We start from the raw sequence: 26,494 nt of genomic DNA, 5'->3' as shown, positions 1-26,494 counted from the left end.
AATTAACTCACAATTTGAAGGCAAATGTTAGAAGAGTTTGCAACCGGATGGTTCCTTTCATTTAAACTCTGACGAAAATAGCTTCCATAAGTATCATAGATTTTCTAATTCTAATAATTCACTTGATAATTTTTATTTTCATTTCTTCAATTGCAAGAGAAGAAAAAAAGATTTAGCCTTTTCCATTTGAGAATAATTATTGCATGATTATAATTCAAGTGATAGATTGCTGGCTAATATTAGAACAGGGGATGCCTTTATCTTGACCATAGCAGTTAGTTGTTCATTGGAGCCCCTTTTTTCTTCTTCATATTGGTTTATAGCTTTTTTGGATCAGTAATTGAAATTGGCCAAACTTATAATGTATATTACTATATGATTTTTTAATATAATCTGAATTCACCAATTTAGCTTGGTTCTGAGTTTAGAAGTTGGCCAGTGACTCAAAGGTTAGTCTATATTTTTATTTTCATTTCTTCAATTACAAAAGGAGTAAAAAAGATTTATCCTTTTCCACTTCAAAATAACTATTGCATGGCTATAATTCAAGTGATAGACTGCTGACTAATATTTGAGCAAGCCAGCAGGGATGCCTTTATCTTGACTGTAGCAGTTGGTTGAACAGGGAGCCCTTTTTTCTTCTTTTTTATATTGGTTTATAGCTTTATTGGATCAATAATTGAAATTGGCCAGAATTTATAATTAATGTACATTACCATTTTTTTAAATATAATCTGAATTCACTAATTTAGATTAGCGTTTGGTTCTAAGTTTAGCTGCTTCTTCAAGTGTAGGTCTTCTGGCGGAAGGGGAAACGGATCAGCCAAGGCAGAAGAAGAAGGGGCGACAGTTGAAAGTTGGCTGGTGACTCTTCAAAGGTTAGTTCAAATTCAAAGGAAAAAGACCTTGATGCATATTTAGTAGATGTTCCATGTTATGATTTGGTTTAACTAAATTTTCTAGAGAAAAAATTCTGCTTTATTTGCAAACTGGCTTCTTAAAACCTAGCTTATTACTCTAAAGATTTTGTGTCTACTACAGAATATTAATATTTATTTTTTAGTATCTATTAATTAAAAAAATGTGTTTATATTTCTATGAATTTTCTTAGACTTTATATTTGATGGGCTGCTGTGGTTAAGTAAGATATATGCAATTTACTTGAGTATTGGTCGACTTTAACTCATTCCAAGTATTGATCTATAATATTGAATAAGATGTATAGCTTATAATCAATTTTATGTTTTTTTTAATAGATAGTTACATGGGTTGGCAATATGAGGGTGAATGCTACAAATTTGATCAAAGAAAGTATCCCGAGCTACCCTTAAAAGAGTACTAAGATCCGGGAGCACAAAGCAGGCAGTCTTAAGAGCAATTGCTCAGTAACTACGTTCCACCAAATACCGAATCCAAACATAGCACATAGGCATATTATAAAACGTGATCCATTCAGGTATGAATACCTTATAACTTATCTCATTGTAAAGGATTTGATCCTCCCACCCTCTGAATCATTAATTAATTCTAACAATCCAGGCTTTTTAATTTGGAATCGTATGAGTGGAGTGCAGTAATGGGTCACTTTAAAGGGGAGTGTCTCCCGCGCAATAATTGGAACCCATACTCTTAATTATTTATTTAAATTAGCTAATTTTATTATTCATTTGTGTAGATTGTTGATGAAGCTGAGTTCTTTTTATTTGGAACTGATGACCTTACCCAAATGACATTTGGGTATAGTAGAGATGATGTTAGAAAATTTCTTTCCATTTACCTATCAAGTGGCATTCTGCAGAGTGATCCGTTTGAGATTAGTTGTGTAACGTTTATTTGCTCATTGAGGACATGTGAAAGATGGTTCATGAAATTTTTTAACTGTTTGACAATAATATTAAATGTTCAACTATTAAACTAAATTTTGAACACTCTTGCAGAGTTCTAATTAAAAGGCTTGCAACACCTCAAGTTGTAGTTTAAGAAATTTGTTGATCTGGTGTAAGAGGGTTGAATGATTAGCTTCCAGTTCTTTGGTTATTCTATTGTTAGAGCTCCTTTCAGTTCTTAACTGCTTTGTTACATTTTAGCTTCCAATCATTTTTGTTTTATGTGCGCATTTGTTGTGGAGCTTCTATTAACTATGCTTTTTGTAATTTTTTTAAATGCTTCTATTACTTTATGGTTTTTGTTTCAAATTGATTTTGAAAGCTTACAAAGAATTTGGCCTAATTTTACTAGATTCAAGTATTGTTAGTTAGGTTAAGTTAGATAATTAGTAATATTCAGGCTTCTTTTTTCTCGAATAATATTCTTGGGGGTAATATGGTTGTGTGATTGATAAACATTGCTGATTATGCTTTGCTAATAACAACAATTGATAATTTAGATCCAATCATCTATCTATTATTAAGTTTTTGTATAATTAAACAACACATAATAAAAAATATAGAGTTTTAAGATAATATATATTCTATAGCTAAATTTCAAATAATGGAAAAACTCTAATTTTTAGGAAATCTTTTTAAAGAAAAATTAATCAGATGTGGTTTGATCACTAAAACAGAAGTGAGTAGACTAATCTAGTTTTGCATGACTATACCATAGATGAAGAAGAGCTGAATAGATACATGCATGACACTAATAGTGTATGTGTTAACGTAGTCACATTTTTTAAGTTGTATTTGAAATAGTAGTCATTTCATGTTCTTAATTTTACTATTGTGATGCCAGCTTGGTGGAATCAATTTCTTTCTTTTCAATGGAGTGTTCTCCTTTTATACTTTTACTTCATACTGAAACTACTTTAGTTCTTAATATGAAAATGATCAATCCGTCTGGGTATAACAACTGGAATCAATATATTTTGCTTTAGCTATAGTCAATTATATCTAGCATACATTTTGTTTAATAAAAATACTCAAGAAGACAATGCCAAAGCTATAGATATTTGCTATTTCAAATGGTCCATAACCATCAAAATGTCAGTTGATAGGACAAGAGATTAGAACAACCAAAAGAGCGAAACTTTAGTTCTTATGATTTCTTTGATAAAAAAATTTTATATTCCCAAGGAAAAACAAAGTTAGAGTCCTAATATATTTTTTATTTGGAGAAAAGAATTTGGATTCCCAACTATAGTGATTATTCTTATGAAAAAGTGTGTTTTTGGGGAGTTTGAAGAGTTGATTCAAGTATGAATTTAATTGCTCTGACAGTAAAATATGTATTTGAGTATATCAAGAGAAGTCCCTTCATGGACATTCTTCATGCTCGGGAGAATGTGGGATTGATGATAAGGTAAATTGTTATCTCTTTGTACTATGTTTTATGTTATGCTTATTAGCTTATGTGTATAGTTTATGGAGTCACCATGAATGTTTGCAAGATGTTCTTGAAAATGAATGCTGAGTTATTCAAACAAACAACATTTAGAGCAAGAAGCTAAAGTCAAAGATGTTGAACAGTAGAAGAACTAACTTAGAAGAAACTAGCAAATGCTGGGAATAAAATAGGGTGGACGATATGGTCACATTGTAGGTTCTCATTGTAAATTTAATAGGTGAAAAATCATGAGGATGCCACTCTCCATAATCATTTCATAAGTTATTGGTTTATATCTCTCTTTTGGGATAATTAACATTTTTTGAAGAATAGTCATTAGTATAACTTATTGGAAGTTGCTAGCAACATTTTTTATAAGTTGTAAGTAATGTCTGCAGATTAAAGATGCTCTGTAAAATACTTCATGAAGATTTTTATGATTAAAGATTATTTATGAATTAAGGTTGAATATGTTTGTAGTATTACTTAGATTTTTTATGACATTTATGTTTTCCTACAACACTTATCCATCACAAATGAATCTAAGGCTGAACTGAAAAATAAGTGTCGAAAATAACTAAATGATTTTGATTGATTTTTTTCAGACTGAATCCTTTTTGTTAAGCGCAATAATAGAAAATGGATTGTATTTGGTTATTACTGTAAAACCTGGTTAATTAATGATTAATTAGTTCATAAATGAGAATTTATTCTAAAAATCCAAAAATATAATTTTTATGGCTTAATATGATAGAAGAGATTGAGACGAGAATTTTGATACCAATTTTATAGAAATCGGCCCAAGATTGGACTGAACGGGCCAACCAAACCTATATTGCGCCATTGGCCCAACCAAACTAAACCTAAAGCTCTCATTTCAGCACTCTCTCTCCTTACTAAACACAAACACATGCTGAAAATGGTGAAAGAAAAGGGAAGAACACTTCTCCAAGGTTCTATCCTTGTTTGATCTTCAAACCACCATAACTTTTGATCTGGAGCTCCGATTGTCGCACCATTTGCGACCACACATTCATCATAAGAAGCTCTACAAAACCAATTACTTTATTCATTGAGTTAAGTCACGAAATTAGTCCAATTTTCTCAGCCTTAAATTCAAATTTAATGGGAAAAGTGTTGAGATTTTGGCCTTTTTAATGTTATAGGATCCAACTAGCTTGAAGAAGAAGAGTAATCTTGTCTCCTTGAATCCTTGGGTGTGGTAAGATTTTCAACCCTAGTGAAATTTGTTGATTTATGATGTTGGGTATTGAGTTGTTGTGTTTGGATGTGATAATTATGGCTTAGGTAGTGTGTATGTGAATATTGAAGCTTGATTGAGATTTTGGAAAGTTTGGAAGGGGGCTCTGGTGTGCTAAAAATCTGTTCTTGGAGTTGTTGAAGCTTGGTGAGCTTGTGAAAAAGTAATTTAGATGTGTTCCGGGTTAAGCGAAAAAGTGGCTAAGGTATGGTCTCGATTTTCTGTATCTAAAATGTAATGTGGTGTGAAAACTTAGGCTAGAGGCCCTAAGATAGGAGTTGAATTGTTGATGTTGTTGAATGGTTGTGATATATGGTGTGGTCGTATATGTGATTATAAATATTGGTATTTTGATGGTATGATGCATGAGAGATATGCATGTTTGATATATGTTTGATGATTGGTTTATGTTGAATTGTGAGAGAAACCATGTTGATGGTGGGGATGATATTAATTATATGTAATGTTGGTTGATTGGTAATGGTGTTGTTGGAAATTGGAATGAGGAAAAATATATGACATGTTAATGTATTTGATATTGAGCTGTTTGATTGAGATGTGATAAAATGGTGGGATGTTGGTTTGTGATATGTTAAATATGTTAATGTATGAATTGAAGAGGCTTGAGTTGATTTTTGGTATGTTTTCCTTGATTTCAAAAAAGGTTGGAATTGGGTTGCTTTGAAAATGACACTTTGTGGTTTTGGATGAAAATGTGGTTTTGGGGCATACTTCGAAGGAGCGTAACTTGAACTCCGGATCCCCGATTTATGCTAAATTTGTTTAGAAATGAAATCGGATCCAGGGTGGTTATGCCGTTCGAAGAACGGGTAAAAAATGATTTAAAACAGAGAAGTTATGCCCGTCGAAAAATTGGGGTTTGAAACTATGAATTCTGCAGCTTTTTAACTTAGTAAAATTTTTGGCAGAACGCACTTCCACGCATATACATGGCCGACGCGCACGCGTCATTTTCGAATTTTCACTATCCACGCGTGCACGTGGCCCACGCATTCGTCGATGAGCAAATTTGATTGGCCCAGCTAAATTCCAGAGAGTTGTGCCTGAGTTATGCTGGTTTTGTGCCTGGGGCACAAAACGCACCCACGTGTACGCGTGGCTGATGCGTAGACATCACTGGGCTTTTCTCCCATCCACACGTGCGCATGGAGGGACACGTATGCGTCACTATATTTTGCTGCGTTCCATGAGTGTGCGTGGGCGACGCGCACGCGTGACCCTGATTTCACTTCAAAGTTGATTTTTGGGTTTTCAAAGCCAAATCTCATACTTTTAAGCCTCCAATCTCACCCCTTATGTATTAAATTATTATGATATGCCTAGCAATGAGAAGGGCTAGCTAATGTGGTAACTTGTGGATGAAGAAAGGGGAGAATTAATGATGAATGATGATCAAAGATCATTGTATGAGATACAGAGGATGAATGTGGAAGTACTTGATATGCCATGAGCCAAAGGGCTGTAATTGTTAATGAATTGACTGATTATGGATTGTATTATGAGCCAAATGGCTGAGATATTGCCGTGTTACGGCTGAGCTATTATTGAATTATGGCTGAGTATGATTGCATATATGCATATTGAATGAAATGTGAATGTTGCACTTCCACTATCTGAGGTACAAGTTTCCTTGGGAGAAAGCAGTGGCTAGCCACCATGTGCTCCTGGTGGAGACTCGATACTCTGCTGACCCTATGTCGTAAGTGTGGCCGGACACTGTGAAAGTTCCGGATGAGCTCACTCCCGTGAATATACACCAGTGATGGTGTTGGATATGAATTATGACTCATGTTATGGATAACTCGAGTTGGGGATGCACGACAGAGGGACAGTCTAATGGTTAGCTACTAGGACTTGTTGGGTTGGCTATATAACCGACAAATGATATCATCAGCCATTAAGACAGGCATTCATCATATGCATACTATGTGAATTGTTTGGACTTGCCTAATTGACTGCATATTACCTGCTAATTGTCTAAATGTCATATCTACTTCCTATCTGTATATCTTCTTACCTGATATAACTGTGTTTGCCATATTATATTACTGTTGGTGGTTGGAAGGTTTGAAGGATTTGGAAAGGGAAGTATTAGTTAGACTGAAGATCTTTAGTCAGTTGCCATTTATGGTTTTGTCTGTTTATAAGCTTTGAATTATCTGGTGGAAGTTCTAGGATTGCCTTCGGCTTTCTCAAGACATTACATGTTAGATATGTGGGCACAGTTACCATACTGAGAACCTCCGGTTCTCACCCATGCGAATTTTGTAGTTTTCAGATGCAGGACGTGAGGCTTCTCGCTGAGGCATGCTGGAGACTTCTGGATTAGCGAAGATCCTTGGTTATCGGGACTTTACTTTGGTTTTATGTTTTCTCTTAGATACTTTTATCTCCACCAAATAATGTATATAATTACATATAGTTTTTACTCCTCTTAGAGGCTGTTTTGGAGAATAGGTTTTGATAGTTTGTCCTTGGGGTTTTCCTTGGATTTCTTGCTTTACATATATGTATATACTTCTATGCTCGAGCCGGCTTTTCTTGGATCCTGAGTTTTGGATATTTGTATTTTTGGCACTCCTTGTATATATTTTCGCGTTGGTTTACCCTTTATGTGTTTCGTTACGTTACTAATCGCAGTGTTGCGCTTTCGAGTTACGATTTTGTTTTACCCTTTTTTGTGAAAGGCTCCTAGTTATAGACATCTTTCACAATACTACAATTACTAAATTTTATTTTTAGAGGTCATAATACCTCGCTACCTCTGTCTTATGACTTAAACATAAGGTTCTGTGTGGTAGATTGTTACAATTACGGAAGTAAGATATTGAAATCTCAATATCTTGCAATCTCATTTTATTACTATATTGTATAAAATTTACACGCTTTAGCTTTTATGTTAGTTAGATAAAGGAAAACACTTCAAATATAGATTTTTAGTTTGTTTAGTCATTTTCTTATTTCAAATTGTTATCATTAGTTAGTGTGTGATCATCGCTTAATTAATGTAATTTAGCCTTATAGTGATATTTTTTAGGATTCTTTTGAAACCAACGAAACCAATATAATATCTTTGTCTCTAAACTTATTAAGCTTAGTACTTTTAGCTTAATGCTATGAAAAAATTGCACTAAGAATTCAAAATGGTTGTAGATATGATACATTTTCTTTTATGTCACACATTCCTTTTTTACTATTTGATTTTTCATTTTGATATTTTGAATAGAATAAAGTCAAAATGGTTATTACCTAATATCAAATATTTATATACATAAAACTACAAACTATTGTTTATTTACAAATGTAATTTACAAAAATTGTTCATGTATTAGAAAAAAATTGATGTGTTCTAATTTTATACTTTACATGTATATGTCAAAATTTAATACAAGACTCGATTGACAAGAGTTTTACATAATTACATAAATAGTGAGACATGTTGAACTTAATTTAGTTTTTTATTTAATGTGTTTTGAACTTAACTATTAAACCAACTCTTAGAATTTTAAATATTTCGTGAATGATATTATAATATAAATAAATTTAATATTTTTTTTAAATGGCATTTACTATTGTACGTTTAATAGAAAATTTACATAAGCAATAGATTTTAACTAAATATATATAAAGCACTAATAAAACACGAAGCCAGAAATATATTTATATTTTTTGCATTAGGGATTTTCTTATATATTTTAATTTTGTGATTTCGAATAACTATTTGTAACGATATTAAGTTATTTGCATAATTATATTACTCATATCACTTTTCTTTTCTTTTTTTGTGAAACCATTAAAGTTATTGGTTTTTTTGCTTTACCGATTTTGTTTTGGTAAATGATTCCATTGAGATTCATTATTATTTTGAAAATTTACGTATTGTTGAAAAGTAACAAAGAAAAAAAAAATATATGTCGATTGTCAGCACCCTTAAAAATTCATGCTTCTTAAATCTGATAAGTTGAAAAAAATTTAGAGACACATTAGGAACTATTTTTAAAATACTATCTCTTTATTTTTCAAATGGTATATTAAAAATAGACTATATTTTGTGCATTCAGATAGCACAGTAAAGTATTCATTTAAGCGTCACTTTCACAATATTTAAGAATAAAGAATAAAAAAAAAAAGATAAACCAAAAAGCAACATCCTCTATAGTGCTCTCTCTCATTTAAGTTAGAGTTTGGATTAAAAGGTACTGATTGAGAGATTTGTAGGAACGAGTTGAAGTTGGGCAAAAAAAATCTTATATTTCTCTCTCTATTTCTTTCTTTTATCTTGGAAAATAACAAGTTTGATGAGAGATTTCAAACATTTATTCTTTTTCTCTTATTTTTTTCTTTAATCAGCAAATAAACAAAATTAAAAGCTAAAATAATAATTTTTTCAAATCTTTAAGTTCATTTTTTATGCATTTGGCCTTCTCTTTTTGATAGGCCTCTATTAGCATTGAAAAATAACAACTTATATTTTTTGTAAAAAAAATTTTATCCTAAAAATAAATTATTTTAACACGACAAATTAAAAAAAATTATATACATAAATTATATTGTTTATAGTTTTTATTCATATTTATCTTTTGAACTGTGTTGTTTATATTTTAAATTGTATTTGTTATTGCATAATTTATAAAGTTGAACACAATACTACTTTCATGTTATTTTATCGTGTGCTTTAAATTCTGTGTTATAATATTAATTAATATTTCTGTGATATTATTTTAATATAAGCATAATTTTTTTTAATATGAATATAACATATATATTTTTATCTAACTTATTTTGATTATATTTTAATATTTTTTAATTAAAATTTTTTAAAGTACATGAATCCCGTGCAATTGCACGGCTTATCATGCTAGACTGCTAGTACTAATAAGTGTAAGCGTTTTAATGTATCTTTGTTGGAGGTTCTCTTTAGAAATGGCTGGTTGGGTGTTAGTGTCAGATATTTTCTGGAATTTTAGTCTTTGTGTTTGGTCATGTTTTTGGCCAGATGGGTTTTCTTGGTTTTGGGCTCCTAGTGTATGGTTTCTATTGTTAATTTTCTGTTGTGATTCATAATGTTTTTGCTCTAGTGGGTTCTTTAAAGAGAGGATTCCTTTTGGGTTCTCTTTTTTTTGGGCTTGTGTTGTTACTTGTGAGGTATTGTTGTTTATGTTGCTGGTTTTTGGTATGATGGTTTGGGCTTATTTTTGGTTCTCATTTTTGCTATTATTTGGTCAAGAACTCTTAAGTTTTAAATAACGGTGTAAAATGTAAAGAACTACATTTTTTTTGTCTGGTCTTTCTACTTGATTTCGTTTTTGGGATGGCCTCTTTTTGGAAGGACTATCTCCAATTCTCCACTATCTGTCTGGGCCTGTTAGAGTGGTTCCACGCTTGGGGTCTTAGGAGTTATACTATACAAAACGAGCGTTTTATCCAAACACCACTAACTCACTCCGTCCATGGAAGCGGGAACTGCTCTCACTGTTCCCACTCACATTCCCATTCCCTTTTCCAAACGAACCACAAAATCAGAGAAAACACCATTCCTTTCTTTTCCTCTCCCAGCCTTCCAAACGCGCTTCCGTACCTTAAACCTTTCATCTCCTCGTTCTTCTTCGTCATCTTCTTCAGCTGACAGTTACAAAGGACCGAAGCCAAAACGCGACTTCCTTGCCGACTGGGTATCCAAAAACGACGACGTCGTTCGCACCCTCCCTATATACGTTGGTTCTGCCTCCCTCTTCACCGTCCTCCTCAATCGCGCCCTCTCCGGCATTGCTCCCATCGCCGATGCCGGCAGGTCCATTATTTTTCATCTCCAATCTCCAACTCTTAGTGTCTTATTTAATCAATGAAAATGTATTAATCAATGTTAAAACGAAAATTGAAGTCCGTAATTGAGGGTTTTAACTTGAAATTGCTTGATATAATGTCGGGCAATGGAACAATCCAACGCTCATCTAACTTATTTTGAAATTTCTAATTTTCTAGCTGATCATGTGCAGTTTAGACGCTTGTGTTTGATTTACCTTCAATTTTAAGTGACAGAATTGATTTTGCTTAGTGCTTTACATTGATTAATCAAAAGTTGTATTGGGTAATATATAAGTCAATTTAAGAGGAATGATGGTTGAACAATATTTTGTATTCATTTTATAACAAAATTTTTATTTCTCTGATATGATATCGATCACTTTTGATTAATACCAAAAGTAGAAAGTGTAAAAAAAGTTTTCACATAAAAGTGGCTTCAATTCAAACACATTGGTTAAAATTCTTTGAATTCTTTTTTGCAGTTCACAATCCAGAGCTGACCTCTTGACCTTAGGGTTAGCCGTCACCAATATTTTGACAGGCCTAGTGTGGCTTTCTATAAGACCCAAATCTATAATGCCAGTGAGCTCTTTGAATCTGAATTTCAACTGCTATCTTTTGTCTCCATTTGGCTCTTGATTGAATTCGCTGCTTCAAAACTGCTGTTCTAGCCCAAATTTTTTTTATTTATTCTTATTATGCATGCTTTTATACAGGTAGACCCTGAAGGAGTTGAATGCAAGAGTGTGTGCACTGGTCTACCAGAGGTTGCAGTCAACGAGTTGCTCTGGTAATGCACGTTAAGTAGATTTGTGTATTCCATTGGTTTGTTTTCCTCCCCTGTTCCTGCTTCCCCTTGTCCCGTGCACTTTTTGTTAACTTAATAAAGATTGATAATCGGGTATAAATTGTCTAGTTTACATTGATAGACAATAAGGAAAGGATGCTTTGTGGCTTTAAGGTTTGATCTTACGGCTATGTTTTTCCATGTCTTAAATAGTTATACCATATGATGTGAGTAGAATACGAGATCTTATTTTATTTAGTGGGGAAACAAAATTAATGTGCATGATAAGTGGCAAGCTAAGCTATCTCTTTAACTGGAAAGATTACTCCACTCTTTGTAACTGTTTGATTGATTATCTACTTTCAGGGCGTGGGAGTCTCTATCAGACGTCACGTGTTGTCAATCCCTCATTATTGTTTATGAGAGCATTTGTGTACTTCAAATTGGTGTTGCAGCAGAATCTTCGCTTGGAAATGGTGTGGCTGTCAGCGTGGACACCAATAAATTGATGCAAGGATCAATATATCAGGGTGTTATGAAATCTGGAGCTCGTAAGTTTGTTACCATCTTACTCATAAATTTTCAAAACATGTTTCATCCTGTCATGCATCACAACTGCTGCTACTCACTTCAGCTTAATACTTTTCAAGATCTGTGCAAGTATTATTAAGAACAGCCAAAAAAATTTTGTATGTTCAGAAAGTTACTTGGCTAACCTATCTCTTTATCCTGGGAGATCCGAGCTGCCATTTCTGCCTTCAAATACTCAGGTATTGTGTTTTTATATGTTGAACTGGTTCATCTAGCTGATTTTCTTGTAGACCTTATTTTTGTGCTGTTCATTCTTACCTTGTGTTTAAAAATTAATTATTTTGATCTATCTTCAACAAAATTTAGGAAGCAAAAAATACATTTTATAAAGTGTGAAACATGGGAGGGGAGGTGAGTGGATTTCGGGTACATGTATGTCTGGAAATAGTGACCTGTGATTGATAATTGATTTTCATGTCCAGCTTCCGGGGAGTCAGTTTCTTGAATGGCTTATACCTAAATAGTCTGGCAACTGGAGCACTTGAGTCTTTTAGTGAGATCTTGGTAGGGACTTGGGTAGCATGGGGTACATTGTGTTGTATTTGAGGTAAGTGTTTATCCCGCCTTAATATCTATCTTTTGTAAGTGTGGTTCCCCATTCCTCAAGTGCTTATCAATTATATCAGAATTGGTAGTCAATGGCATAAAAAGGGCCACCTATGGAGAGAAAAGGAGTATTCTAGCAAGTAAGAGGCCGATTGAACCCATCAAATAGTTTGAGATGCTTGTTGCCTTATTTAAGGAGATTGGTTTTGTCCTCTTAATAGCTAGCTTTTGAGGGTGTGGTTCTCTACGGAAGTAGTGTAGATTTAACAAAATTTGGTAAAAACAGAAACTTCAACTAATACATTAAACTAGCTGGTATTTATGGATCCAATACTCAACATAATTCTAGCAGTACTTTTGTATTAGAAAACTTTTATTCTCAGATCTTAATGATATCGTTATTTCCATCCCTTCCATGTAAAGGGGACAAATGAAAAAAAGTTTCACAAAGAATGCAATTCCATGATATTGAACAGAATTTAAGACATTTCCTCTAATCAAAAGTAACTTATTTTAAGTAATTATCATATTGACAAAACTTACTCATAAAAAATTTGTTTTGCTAGGCAGTAATTTTACAACCACTTGCCGAAAAAGGAATTGCAATTATTGGCGGGGATACAATACGAGGTTTCACTACTTCTGATCAGGTACTTTTTCAGCACCGTTCTATGAGTTGATTGATCTTGTATGCTATGGTATTCTATGGTACTACTACTGTTTAACTTAGGACCTCAAATTTTTATATCTTTAGGCGGTGTGGCTTTAAAATTTTTCCTCTTAGAACGTCATTAAGATAGATAGTGTTGAAATATTGCAGGCGTGGATTACTTTTATCGGAGACAAACTGGATTCTACCCTTGCAAAGTATGTAAAACATCTCCCTGTGAGTTAACAAGATCAATATTCAAGGATTCGCAAGCTTTCCCACTTGAGTTTGTTTGATAACTTTATCTTCAATGGTCTAAAGAGAATATTTTCCTTGCTAGATTGAAGAGTATTCTAACATCTTGACCTAGATAAGAATTTTAAGTTTTATAAATTGTAATTTGGTCCCTCGAGTTTGTAAAATTAATTTTTGATATATACAAAACAAAAATGTTCGTTGACCAAGGCTTTTTTGAAGCCAAGTTTAACCAAGTTGGACAATAACTAATTGGCTCAAAACAAACCCACATGCCACTCTTACATAAAGCTTTCTTAATGAATAATGATATATGTTTTAACTAAACTAAAGACAGAATTATGTTTCAATAAACAAAAAATGAATAGATTGTCACCAAAATTATCCATAAAAAAAGCATCTAAAACTCCAATAAATTAGATTTAACCAAGATTAAAACCTATTTCGTTTGAGTTATTTCAGAGAAATGAACCAATTGACTCTCTCGTGGGAGAAAAAATTCGAAGACATGAGATTGAGTAATAACTTCAAAAATGACTTTGAGTAATGGATTTAGGGTTTTTCTTGGTTTCTCACATTAATTTCTAGAAATTTTTTCTTGAAATAAATAATTTCATCTTTAATTTCTAGAATATATATTTTTTTCAGAGTTGGAAGCAAGTTTGCCCACTCCAACGGCAAACTTTATTATTTTTATAAAGTTCACCTCCTGGAGCGACGAATTTTTTCCCAACATGATATATATCCGCATACATCAATTTCTCTTCATTCACATTTATATTAACCTTTTTTCTTTTACACTTCTCATTACTATATTCTCTATAATGTCTAGAATACTATTATTATCAATTTATTATGATGGTAAAATAGCGTTTAGTGAAGATGGATTTGTTGTATTTATTTTTGTACAACCAATCTTTGTATACTTATCAAATGAAGTGAGAGAGGTGGTAATGCTGAAAAATTTTATAGTACATGAATTGGTCAACAAAACATGAAGAGAAAATAAGAAAAGTCTATTACAGATATTCGATGGAAGTAGATGGCACTTTAATTTACAAAAAGGTTTTTTTTCTTATTTTTTGCTCGAAATTTTGTTTATATTATTTTTATATGTAAAACATGACTTTTGACAATTTTTCATTTGACCAAAGTATCGAATACGTGATGGCGAAGACATATGACTAATTAGGGGTTGGCATAATCGTTTTCCAAACGTCCATTTGCTAGAGTTATATGTGTTTCTCATTCATATGTGTGTAGCGACGTCGTCGAAAGTAGGTGATGAGAATGCATCATCTGCAGCAGTCAGAACAAACATTAGAAGATTGATGGTTGATTTGAACATGTCATCAGAGGAGAATCAAGAGGAGTCAAATCCTACTGATTATAATGATGGTGTGTTGGAAGTAGATCATGAAAGTCATGATGGTTCTGTAGTTGGAGACCCAATGATGAATCATTATCAAGCTCACTCTATATCCGATGATGGAGATGTAGATGCCGAACCAGTAGACATACCTGAGGAGGAAGATGAAGAGTTAAACAACTTTACAGTGTCACAAGTTGCACTAACTTAGCCTGCTATTACTAGACCATATGATTATCCTGCTTATTATTCGAGTTGAACCTTGACGCAATGAATGTAGATTGATCCTTTGATCAAGGAGGGCCAAATGATGATCCAATGCATGAGTATGAGAGGGCAACAGTTCAACAACAAAGAAGAAAGTTGTGATGCTCACATACCTAATAAATGCTTATATTATTCAAAACCTGTCTCCAAGATCGAAGTCTGGTCTTTGTAGTGTCATTGCGTGGCTTGTGTCCCACCCACCTGTCATACATTGCAACATTAAAATTTATACAATACATTAACTTGGATGATAATGAAAAATACACTCCCTGAAAGTTAGTCGTACCTCTCCATCAATGGAAATCATCGCTGATCAAAACCAAAAGGCCAACAGCTCGGGATATGATGATATGCTTATGATAGAAGCAACTCTGCCCATCCACCCAAATTTCGCTGCCTATAGTCTGTTGCACGAACATCTAGCGGTACAACCATGCAAGAACCGTTGAACCCTAAGATAATTAACCACAGTGATCTAAGTTCTCCAAACAGAGGTAACCATCGCATGTGCACACAGGAGTCAGATGCATCTGGAAATAGCATGCCTCCTGAGATATGCATAATGAACCCACCGGAGTACTGCAGTAGCTGCTCATCAATCGCATCCTCAGCCAACTCCCCACAAACCGTGTCTCTAAACCACGACAAGTTGACGGTTTACTTATTCTAACCCTGTCTATGGTTCGGACATGGTACATGTCCTAGTAGCTGCTGACACAGTTCCTCCACAGAACTCCCGTCATAGTATTGCTTCCAACCACTAACTGGTTTTCCATCAACATTCAGACCCATCTGATATGTCACGTCCTGTAGGATGATCGTTATCTCACTATATGGCATGTGAAATGTGTGGGACTCTGGCCGTCATCTCTCCACCAACACGGATACCAAAGGCTAGTCATGTTCTCACTCAACCATGTATGGCACATGCTCAAAACCAGCCCGTCGAAGGTATTCTTTGATACGCTCATCGGGTCTCGCCAGTAAATTTTGATGCGTCCGTAACATCCTATTAGGTTAAAAAATATTTAACATTTATGTCAAATATGTGCTTAAAATAATATAAATATCTTTAAATTATTAAACACTGAAAATTAAATAGTATACCAGTTAGTCAGGTCTGCCATCAATGTGCTCTACCTGATCTAATCTATACAACGCATCCTCGTAACCTACTAACGCTGAGTTCATCAAAGTATCTAAATTCAAATGAGTACAAAATTAATAACAATAATTTTTACACCTAAAAAATTCAAAAATTCCTAATATTCTAAACAGTTACAAAAATATCAATAAGTAACTAAATCTAATTAACTTTTATAATAATTTCTAAATCACTAATTCTAAAAATACTTGCTCTTATATTTTTTGAGTAATTAGTTCTAAATGTTATCTCTATATTTTTTACTAAATCATTTTAAATAATAAACTCCAAATTTTTTATTAATCAAATCTATATAATTATAAATTTAATACTTTCTAATGTTAACATTCGCTATCAACAATTTTATTCTAAATTAATTATATAAAAATAATAAATTCAAAATAAAGAAATAGTTTAAATAATTTATTTGAAATTTAACGTGAAATAAGGAGATGAAAGGAGAGAAACTTGAGAAAAGATGATGAAAGTGAAAAGGAGAGAAAAAGTGAAAAAAAAAAAAGAAGATGGTTCACCGAAGATGAAAAATGAAAAATAAAAAATGAAACCATTACTTTCATTTTTATAGGTTTCACGAAATTTGCCGTGCCAGCGGGCGAACTTCATAAAAATAAACAAATTCATCGTTTGTAGTGGGCGAACTTACTTCTAATTCCAAAAAAATATATATTTTCTAAAAATTAAAGATAAAATTATTTGTTTTGGAAAATAAATAAATATTTTTAATTTATTTTAAAAAAATTTCTATCTCCTAATCTGGTAGGTTAAAGATTAATCCATCACAGATCTGAATTTTATTTAATGGTCTATGCTAGCCAATAAATTAGTGCATGCTTGTTAATTCAAACTTTCATACTTGTTTAAGAGTACTCTCAGTTAACCACTTGACTTATTCAAATTAGGTGGATTTAAAGAATTTTTTCTTAATTCAAGAGAGAAAGAGGGGAAAAAATCGGAAAAAAAGTGGCAAAATTTTGGGGAAACAAAGGCGGCCGAAATTATGAAGAGAATGAAGCAGTAGGATCAGAAAAAGTTTGGTAGGGTGTGTAGGGTTTATTTTGGGTCAAATAGTTATTAACTTTTTTTGTGAGAAAGTCTACCTAAGTTGGTTAATAACAAAGATCGCATTTCTGTTTTCATATATGATTTTATTAATAACTTCTCTATCGTTGCTTACCATACTTAATCGGTAAGATCTCACAAATACGGAGATAATTTTGGCTAGCAAACAAAACCTAATTTTTTTCGGCTCATTGAAGCATTTACCTTGATAATGTTTTGTTTTTTTAGCATAAACATACTCGAACAGTTTAGTGGACCGATTTATATTTCATTAATTTTATAAAGCAATGCTCAAGTTGCATTTACTACTACGATCAATTTAAACTTTTAAGGCAAGAATAACTTGTTGTATACGTAAGCATATTGTTATTATAGGCTTCCATGCTTTTTATGTCTCAGATTATACTATCCCCATTAATAACTAATAAAAGCTTACGATCGATTCCCAATTAAATAATGTCTCTTTAAAACAGGGAAACATACAAAGCCAATGGAATGGTCCCATATTTGCCCACTTATTCCTACAGAAGCATCTACCTAATAAATCATGACCTTGAAATATTGTTTATTCTAATGCAATCAACAAGCACTGCCCAATATATGATATCAACCGAAGTACCGGTAAATGGTAATATTGTCATATGTTCAGCTTCCTGTGATTTTCTTGTAAATTGCAAAAGTAGGTACAATAACCGTTTGGGATGCATATTGAACATTACAGTTCTACTGAATGATATAGACTACAATCTTAAATCGTACTGAGGCATAAGAAGAAAGGAAATTCATTCATATTGCTGCAAATATACATCTGTATGTGCTCTGTGATTCTGTTTCATATCTATAAAATCATTTAAAAAACAAAGAGAAAAACAAAATTTTTGTTACAGAAAGGCCCCCTGAAGTAAAAAAATCAATGAAAAGAATGAATGCCTGCCTATTACAGGTATGAATATTATGCTTTACATGGGTACCAGCTACCAAGATGTTAGCACCCTGATTGATTAGTGTCCACTATAGTAAAGACCTGTCCCAGGGCAACAACCCTGTTACAGGATCAGCAAAATAAGACAGAAGGAAGTCCTTCAGGCCAGTGTCCCAAACCTCACAAAACCGGAGGTGCCAGTTAGGTGGTTCAATGGCTTCCGTGCCGAGCCCCGGCGCTCTATCCTTTGATCCTTTGTTTTGATCCTCTTGCCAGTCAACAACATAGGTAGCAACCCTTCTGAAGAACTTGGCTTTGAAGGTATCCCAAACTTGATACTTGTAGTGGTTTATCACAGCACTTCCTTCAGGCATGTTCACATATCTGAACCCTTCCCTCAGCTGAAAATGGTGCACCACATTAAGGAGACTGACGTGGAGCAAATCCGGCCGCACAATGGATTTGTGCCGCTCTGGGCTCTGAAGCCGGCATGTGTATCCCACAGTAACCCCTTGCTTAGGGTGTGATCTCAAGCCAGAGGGACCAAAGCTATGGCAAGCTGTTCTTATCTCGGCAATAGACCGAGAAGATGAGTAATTCGCCACAACCGATCGCAGAGAATTCTCACCGGGAAGACCACCACCCTGCCCAAGTTGGTGATGGAATTCATTGGGGAAATAGAAGAACTCATCAACATCAAAGAACCCCACCCACTTGCACTCATCTCTAGCCTTCAAAGCACAGTGAGAAAACCCAGCTTCTTGAGTCTTGATCCAAGGCCATACCTGCCTAGTAACATTAAACCCTTGAGAATCAAGATCCTGAATCACCTCCTCAATATCATCATCACTATTGTTATCATATATGAACCAACGCTCCACACCAAGCCAAGCATGGTACATAACCCACTCCCTCAGTGCAGAACCCTGGTTCCACACCATGGTACATACACAAAGCTCATATTTTCCCCTCTTTTTCTTACCCTTTCCATCAATTCTAGCGATAGAGGGCAATATGGTCCGAACCGGGTGCCGGAAATTCCCACTCAAATGGCTCACAGTAACCCCAACCCCTTTAGCCCTATCAGTGTTGTTCCTAACACCCTGCGGCAGCAAGCACCTCACAACTTCTTGCGCCACCGAAACCGCCCTCGTCGTTATCAAAAACGAACCGTCTTTGTTCAAGTTCTTGAACCCAAAGTGGCACCGGAAATGGGTCGGATCGGAAACCTTGTGTGGTCTCAGATTCAAACCCTTCACGAACACAACAACGGTGTTGCTCTCTCTATCAAGGCTCGCCTCGTAAACCCCCTTTTCCCAAGACTGAACCACCGTTTGGTTCGTCGTGAAATACGAACTCCGTCGAATCAAGTTGCCCCCCCGCCGGCGCAAATCAACGGCGGTTCCGTTGGTCCGTGGAAAGGGACACCTGGCAATGGATCGGGATTCATCAAAACGGTCGGTTGAGAGAACTGGTTGAACCTCAATAACAAGCGGTTCAGTTGAACCGGAGGAAGAAGAAGAAGAAGAAGCGTTTGTGTAGTAATAATAGACACATTCAAGTTGGTGGGGGTTGATGTGGTGGTTGGTGAGTAGAAGGAGGAGGTAGTGGTTGGGGAATTGGATGCGGTGTTGGAGTGTGAAGGAAGGGGTGGAAGAAGTGAGAGGCGTTAAGGGGTCAAGAATGGAGTTGCTGGTGGCGGAGGAGTAGAGGAGAGAGAGCGCGAGGGGAGGGCGGAGGAGGGTGGCGGTGTTGAAGTTGAAGAAGAAGAGGAAGAAGCGGTGGTGTGAGGACATGAAGAGTATGAAGATTATGAAGGATGAGCAGAGGAAGAGTGATCTTGATGATGAGAGGCTCAACAAGATGTGCCTCCCTCGCTTCCTCTTTCTTCTTTGTTCTGCCGCCTCCATCTTCTTGGTGGAGAGAGAGAGAGAGAGAGAGAGAGAGAGAGAGAGAGAGAGAGAGAGAGAGAGAGAGAGAGAATAGAATTGGGAAGGTGAAAAAGAATGAAGGAATTAATGGACAAGTGGAGTTCAGATTTGGTGTATGGTTAATGCGTTAATGGGGGAAAGAAAAAGAAAAAGAAAAAGAAAAAGAAAAGGTAAAAAAAAAAAAAAAAGAAAGAAAGAAAGGAGGAATGGAGAAGGTTGTATCTGATAGCTATAGCTAGTTAGCGCTCTCTCTCTCTCTCTCTCTCTCTCTAATTCTCTCTGCAAAGCCATTACATTATATTAGCCAGTAGGATGTGGAATAATGTTAGAATATATGTGGGTTAAACTTGCCCTCAAAAGTGCAAAAAGAACACAACTTTAGATTCTGGCTGGACTCTGCTGGACTGGGGTAAGTTAAGGGGTAACATTTAGCTAGCGCTACTATGGTCATGGGCTCATGGCGCGTCAAGGTAAAGCTACATCCGTGAAATAAGGACTAAGGAGTAAGGAGGATTCCAATCAGAGGGAAAAAAGATTTTTTTTTAAATAAAAATATTATTTGTATACTAAAATTAACCACAAAAATTAATCATTATGTATTTAAATGTAACTTATTTTAATATGTAATTTGTATTTTAATTTGCATTTTATACTAATAATTAATTTTGATGATTGATTTTAATATACACATAATATAGTCATTTTTTTAATTACTTCTATTTAGAGTTATCCCTTAAAGTGATCCTTAAAGTTAATAATTATCCAAAATTGTCTTCGAAGTTATAATCTAAGACTCATAGTAGTCTATAATTCTTGAGATACTTTTCGTCATCAAAAAGTTGAGCTGGATTGATTCCTGCCAAAACATCATTTTGTATTTATATAAAAAAAATCCATTAGCCTTCGATCTCCCCCTCCCCTCTCTCCCATCCCCCCTTCCCTAACCCCTTTTCCCTTCATTTTGGACATATTCCCAAACCATATTTCAAGCGGCATTTTCACTAAATCTCTGTTTTGCCTCCCCTAAACTCTTCAATAAGATCTTTCACTGCTTCCCCTCCTGCTGCTACTTTGATATAATGGAGATCGACGACATCAATACCAACAAGCTCTACAATGATGTCCAGCTCTACCTTAGATCCTCCATCTTCGTCATCAACAACTACCTCATCCACACATGCAACCTCAACTCCTCCGCTTTCATCTTTGTCCTTGCCAACAATGACACCATGTTTGAAACCTTCAACAACAACATTGTCTTTTGGGACACGTTACCTAGAAACTTGTATCACAAAACCTTCTTCCTCATCTCATCGCCATCGTTGCAGAGTCCTTCGATCTTCATCATGAGCTTCTTAATTTGCCCCTTTCTCTTCGCACTCTCGTTTGCAAGCTCATCCCTCTCCCTCTCCAAAGCCTCGATCCTCGACCGTTCATCGAAATCATTAGAAAAATTATCTTCCATTGTCGTTTCAACCATCTAGTTTTATAGAAATAAAAAATCGAAAAAAAAGAATAAAATCTTAATCAACAGCACAAAGCAGAACAAATTAAAAATACAAAGATTTTGGTCTTCAAATATTTTTTGTACACGCAAACAGTAGAGTTGAAAATTATTGAAGATTTAGTAAAATCTTGGAGTGTGCGATATAAAGATATTGGAAAATAAATTTTCTAAAAAAATCCTTGAATTATATCGCAGAACTTGCAGCGGCAGTAGTGGAAACTCAATTACTCTGTTTGGGTTGCTAAATTTCATGGATGGGTTGTGGTCTTGCTGTGGGAGTGAAAGGATCTTCGTTTTCACGACAAACCACATTGAGAAACTTGACCCTACTCTCTTGAAAAGTGGTAGAATAGATGCATGTTTTCATGAGCTTCTGTTCCTTCTCTGCTATCAAGATTCTTCTCAGGAACTACTTGGGTTATGAGGAAAGTGATTTGGATAGCCATGTCTTTAACTCGAGATAGTTGTGAATATGGTCAGAATGAAAAGGGAAAGGGGTTGGGTAAGGGAGCATCGAAGGCTAATGGGTATTTTTTTATAAATACAAAACGACATCGTTTTGGCAGGAATAAGTCTACCTCAGCTCTTTGATGACGAAAAGTATCTTAGGAATTATTTTGAGTCTCAAAGTGTAACTTTGATGACAAATTTGGATAACTATCAACTTTAGGGACCACTTTGAGACTTGAGTGCAACTTTAGGGACTATTTTAAGGCTTAACTCCTTCTATATATGTAGATGTGTGAGTTTACTAACGTGTGAATTTATTAATTAATTTCTGGTAGTGTCTAACTTAATGTTTCAATTTGTAAGAATGTTAATAAATAATTAGTTAAGTTGCATATTTTTTTGTTGATATAGAATTTTTATTTAAATAAAAATATTTATTTATCATTTAAAATGTAAGCAAATTATGTATTTGTAAAGTTTTATGGATAATGTTTTTATATAAATAAATTAAATATTTTATTTATCATAATTTAAAAGTTTATTTTTTTGGATATTTGATAACACTGTGTGTTATGCCTTGATATTGGGATATGTGTGTATTTTTTACTAATGTTGTGTTAATTTTTTTAATGTGTATAATTAAATCGGACCATCTGATTTGATGGTGACTTATGTGCTAGAAATTAGACCGTGTGATTTCTAAGTATAAAAGTCAGACGATCCGATTACAATGTGGCCAATTCTTTTTTTTTTTTTTCAAATCTTAGAAGTCCAACTCAGAGGGTTCGAGTAGTAGTTTTTCAAATTTTTAAAAACAAAAGACTCAAAACCTTGGGTCTGACTAGTGCAAAAAAAAATTTAAATTTGGGTTTATAAACGGGACAGTCCAATTTGTATGCATATATATACCTCATCATGAAGCTTTCACCATTGCTAATTTGTCTTTTTCATCCTCACAAGACATAATTTCTCCTCATCTATTCTTCTGTGCTGCTCCTATTGCAAATGAGTGAAAATAAGTTATAGTGAGTGAATAAGTTAAAATGGATTATAAAGTTATATTGAGAGTACATTATTATGGTAAGATTTTATTGCAAACACCCGAGGGAGTAAGATTTATATGTAAAAATTTGTCTGATATTGTTGTTTTTCGTTCACATTATTTTTTGAAGATCTAGAGAATGTGATTTGTGAAAAGATAAATCACTACAAGAAAAGTGCTGAGTACCATCGGAATTACTGTCAGATTTAGCGTTGACATGTACCGGCAGATTTAGCATCGGATTTTTTAACAGTAAGAAGGAGTAATTCATCGCCAAAAAAGATTACCGTTAGAACAGATTTTTGAAGCTAAAGCCGACAGTCATTACAAGAAATGCTCTGAGTACATTTGGATTTACCATCATTCTAAAGTTGACGGTATAAACGGCGTCAAAAACTGTTTACCGGCAGATTATTTTGTCCGACACTAATTACCGACAGATTTTCCATCGATTTTTTCAATAAATTTGTTGAGAGTGAGTTGTTGATAACCATCGGATTATTCTGACGGTAACTTTGGGGCCATGTCACGTGTTTTGGTGCCAAGTTAGCATCAGATTTGTCCACTAGTAAATCTTACGATAGTTTTTTTTGGCATAGTTAAGTCACAATTAGTAGTCAAATTAAAATTATTGTTAGCAAAATTAGGACAAAAATTCAAAATTACCAGAAATTAAAAAATTATTTTATTAAAATAAATAGTTTGAATATAATAAAATATCACAGAAGTAGAATACAATGAAGTAGACATGAAAAAGTTAATTCTTAAATCCTACAGATCCCGGTAATCATCGATGTCATCGTCGTCTTCCCCCAACTGACTAGCAGCACCACTGCCTCCAGCTCGTATCTACTCATTGTAGATCTCCATTTGCTCTCGCAAATGATCTAGCTACTCCAGCTTCTCCGTCAGGTTCGAGCTGATGGCAACGACTCCTCCCATGCATACAAGAAGGTCGTTGTACCTTTACTCAGATTGCTTTGCTTGTTGGTGAAGCTCCTGTGTTATCTTCTACACATCCTCTCTTAAGTCGACTGCTTCCTAGGGATCGGCAGGGCTGATGGCAGAGGTAGAGGAAGCTGCCAATTCGGAGGAATAGAGGCCAATGGCAAAAAACGACCCTAACCTAAAGCGGTGATTCTTTTGGGGTTCAGAGGTGGTCTCACGCCAAACCCTATTAGGATCTACCACTGAGGTCTCGGAGTCGACTTCATCGTTTCCACTAGCCGGCTGAGATTGCTAGGTTGCGATTTCCAATATCTGCGTGTAATCCTCCTGTGTCACACACGTTCTGATTAGGATAACAGTTAATTGACTTTAAACTAAATAAATTTGAAACTTAAAATTAATTGAAACTCACATAATGAACCGCAGATTGTTTGTCAGCAAATCTCTCCTTGTTGGATTTTAAGGTATGTGTATACTTGAAGGTCTCCGCCAGTGTCACCTCACGGTCCAACGACTTAGACTACACATTCAAATCAACCAATAAAATAAATCAACATATAACTAATTCAAGTAACTATTAACAAACATTACCAAACTACTTATCAGTCTGCTCTTCATCTTCATGAAGGTTGCCGACCTACCCATATACTTCGACGACCTCGGCAAAGTCCTGTTAGCGACTTTCGTCAGATGGTGACGCTTAAATCGCTCATCATTTCTAAAATGGGCCTCCAGTTCCTTCTTGATAGATGGACAGATCCAGGTCGTTAGGTGGTCGTACAACTGACGAACGTCGCTTGTAAAACCCGCAAAATTAGTAAATGATTAGCTAATAAATTAATTATTAATCAGAAAAATTAGAAAATAGAATTTTATAGTTTAATGAGATAGAGATAATTAAAATAAGAATTTTGACACTAATTTTAAAGAATTTGGCCTAAAATTAGGACGAACGGGCCGAACTGGACGAATCGAGTGCAAAACTGGGGCCAAGGTCCCATCCAACCCACTTAATTAAATGAGCCTCAGCTCATTTCTTCCTCATGCATGCTGAATTGCTGAACAAGTTCAGCCAAGAGGGGAAGAACATCTTCCAAACTCAAACCCTCACTTAGATATTCAAATCCAAATAACTTTTGATCCGGAGTTCCGATCGCCGTACCGTTTGTGGCCACGCTACCAACACAACGAGCTCTACAAAGCCTAGTCCTTGATTAGATATGGAATCTACTTTTCAATTTTAGTTCTCTCCTTCCCAAATTTCAAAATTCAATGTGTAATTATGTTGAATTTTGTTTGATTTTGGTGTTTAGGTTCAAATTAACTTGTGGGTATTGTTAGGTTTAGCTCACTTGAGCTATGGGTAAGGTAAGTACCCTCAAACCCTTGGTATATATGTTGAATTAGAAGATTTATATTGATTTTTGGTGGTAATTATGATAATAGATTAAAATTGATTGTTCAATGGAGCTAGTTTGAGAAATTGGAAGCTAGAGGGCTAACCTTGGAGGCTGGGTTTTGCTTGGTGAGGAGCTAGGATTCCACAGCTTGAGGTGTGATATATAAGTGAGGTGTTCCAGGTTTATCAGAGAATCTGCCAAGGTATGGTTTCAGTTTCTTGTAACTAAAATATAATGTGTCGTGAAAACTTAGGTTAGTTAACCGTAAGATAAGATTGAAATATTGTTGTTGATGATGATTGTGATGGATTTATATGCATAAGGATTTGAGAGTTTGAGGTTGTTGTTGGTGCCATATTGGTTGTGGTGTTGGTATTGTGTTTGATAGAGATAATTGATGATGTATCTGATAATGATAATGATGATAATGTATATTAAACTTGAATGGTTGGATATGATAATGATGATGTATATTGTTGTATGTTGTATTGAATTGAATGTGGAATGGCTGAGTTGGTTGTCATTTGGCATGAGAAAGTTGATGGTGTTGATGATGTATATATATATATATATATGTGTGTGTGTGTGTGTGTGTGTGTGTGTGTGTGTGTGTGTGTGTGTGTGTGTGTGTGTGTGTGTGTGTGTGTGTGTGTGTGTGTGTGTGAGTTGTTGATATGGATTATGTCGTTGTTGGAAATAAATTATTGTGTAGGAGTGATTATATTTGTAAAATTGGAGTCATATGGAGTAAAATTGGTGTGTTGAGGAATTTTTGGACTTGGTTTGATATGGTTTGGTAAGTTTCAAGAAAGGTTGGAATTGAAATGTTGTGAAAATTGAGGTTTAGAATTCTTGTGAAATTTTGTGAAAAGTTAATTTTGACCAAACTTTGGCGAGCTATAACTTGGCTTCCAAACCTTCGATTTTTTTCAAGCCTATCTTGAATGAAAATTAGGTTCGAGAAGCTTATGTCGTTCAAAAAACGGGTGAAAAATGTTTTAAAACAAAAAAGTTATGCACGTCGAAAGTTTGGTATGTAAAGCTGAAATTTTGCAACATTCAAAATCTTTGCCAACTTTGCATAACTCGCGTACGCAAGCCTTACACTCGGTGCGGGCGTTCAGTTCGGGTTGGCTATCCCACGTACGCAAGAGGTTGTGTGCGTATGTGAGGAAGGGAAAAAGCACCCCCACGTACG

General features: G+C 34.6%; 2 protein-coding genes across 10 annotated transcripts; one reads left to right on the top strand and one right to left on the bottom strand.

Annotated features, from left to right (window-relative positions):
• Window positions 1–10,047: 10,047 nt before the first annotated feature.
• On the top strand, window positions 10,048–13,760 carry LOC130979887 (protein COFACTOR ASSEMBLY OF COMPLEX C SUBUNIT B CCB4, chloroplastic). 9 transcript variants are annotated; one of them, XR_009086779.1, is made up of 8 exons: window positions 10,048–10,394; window positions 10,891–10,990; window positions 11,125–11,198; window positions 11,562–11,746; window positions 11,932–11,965; window positions 12,209–12,333; window positions 12,899–12,982; window positions 13,153–13,752. XR_009086779.1 is itself a non-coding variant. In XM_057903435.1 (7 exons), the coding sequence occupies exons 1-6, from the start codon at window positions 10,054–10,056 to the stop codon at window positions 12,976–12,978; spliced, it is 810 nt and encodes a 269-aa protein (XP_057759418.1). In that variant the 5' UTR covers window positions 10,048–10,053; the 3' UTR covers window positions 12,979–12,982; window positions 13,153–13,734. The 9 variants fall into 9 exon arrangements, 2 of the variants coding, with proteins under 2 accessions (XP_057759418.1, XP_057759417.1); XR_009086782.1 differs by having other exon boundaries at window positions 11,895–11,965; window positions 13,153–13,750; XR_009086780.1 differs by having other exon boundaries at window positions 12,903–12,982; window positions 13,153–13,183.
• Window positions 13,761–17,858: 4,098 nt separating this feature from the next.
• LOC130981910 (glycosyltransferase family 92 protein RCOM_0530710-like) lies at window positions 17,859–19,994 on the bottom strand. Its single transcript, XM_057905666.1, has one exon. The coding sequence runs from the start codon at window positions 19,926–19,928 to the stop codon at window positions 18,108–18,110; it is 1,821 nt and encodes a 606-aa protein (XP_057761649.1). The 5' UTR covers window positions 19,929–19,994; the 3' UTR covers window positions 17,859–18,107.
• Between the last annotated feature and the right edge of the window lie 6,500 nt (window positions 19,995–26,494).

Source organism: Arachis stenosperma, chromosome 5, assembly GCF_014773155.1.
Source record: "Arachis stenosperma cultivar V10309 chromosome 5, arast.V10309.gnm1.PFL2, whole genome shotgun sequence".
NCBI classification, from domain to species: Eukaryota; Viridiplantae; Streptophyta; class Magnoliopsida; order Fabales; family Fabaceae; genus Arachis; species Arachis stenosperma.
Note: the sequence above shows the minus strand (reverse complement) of the source record. Positions and strands in the feature narration are given on the sequence as shown.

Coding starts and splice junctions, on each gene's coding strand:
- LOC130979887 (XM_057903434.1), top strand. CDS start 10,054: ATGGAAGCGGGAACTGCTCTCACTGTTCCCACTCACATTCCCATTCCC. Junction 10,395..10,890: donor CCCATCGCCGATGCCGGCAG/GTCCATTATTTT, acceptor TCTTTTTTGCAG/TTCACAATCCAGAGCTGACC. Junction 11,966..12,898: donor TTCTGCCTTCAAATACTCAG/GTATTGTGTTTT, acceptor TTGTTTTGCTAG/GCAGTAATTTTACAACCACT.
- LOC130981910 (XM_057905666.1), bottom strand. CDS start 19,928: ATGGAGGCGGCAGAACAAAGAAGAAAGAGGAAGCGAGGGAGGCACATC.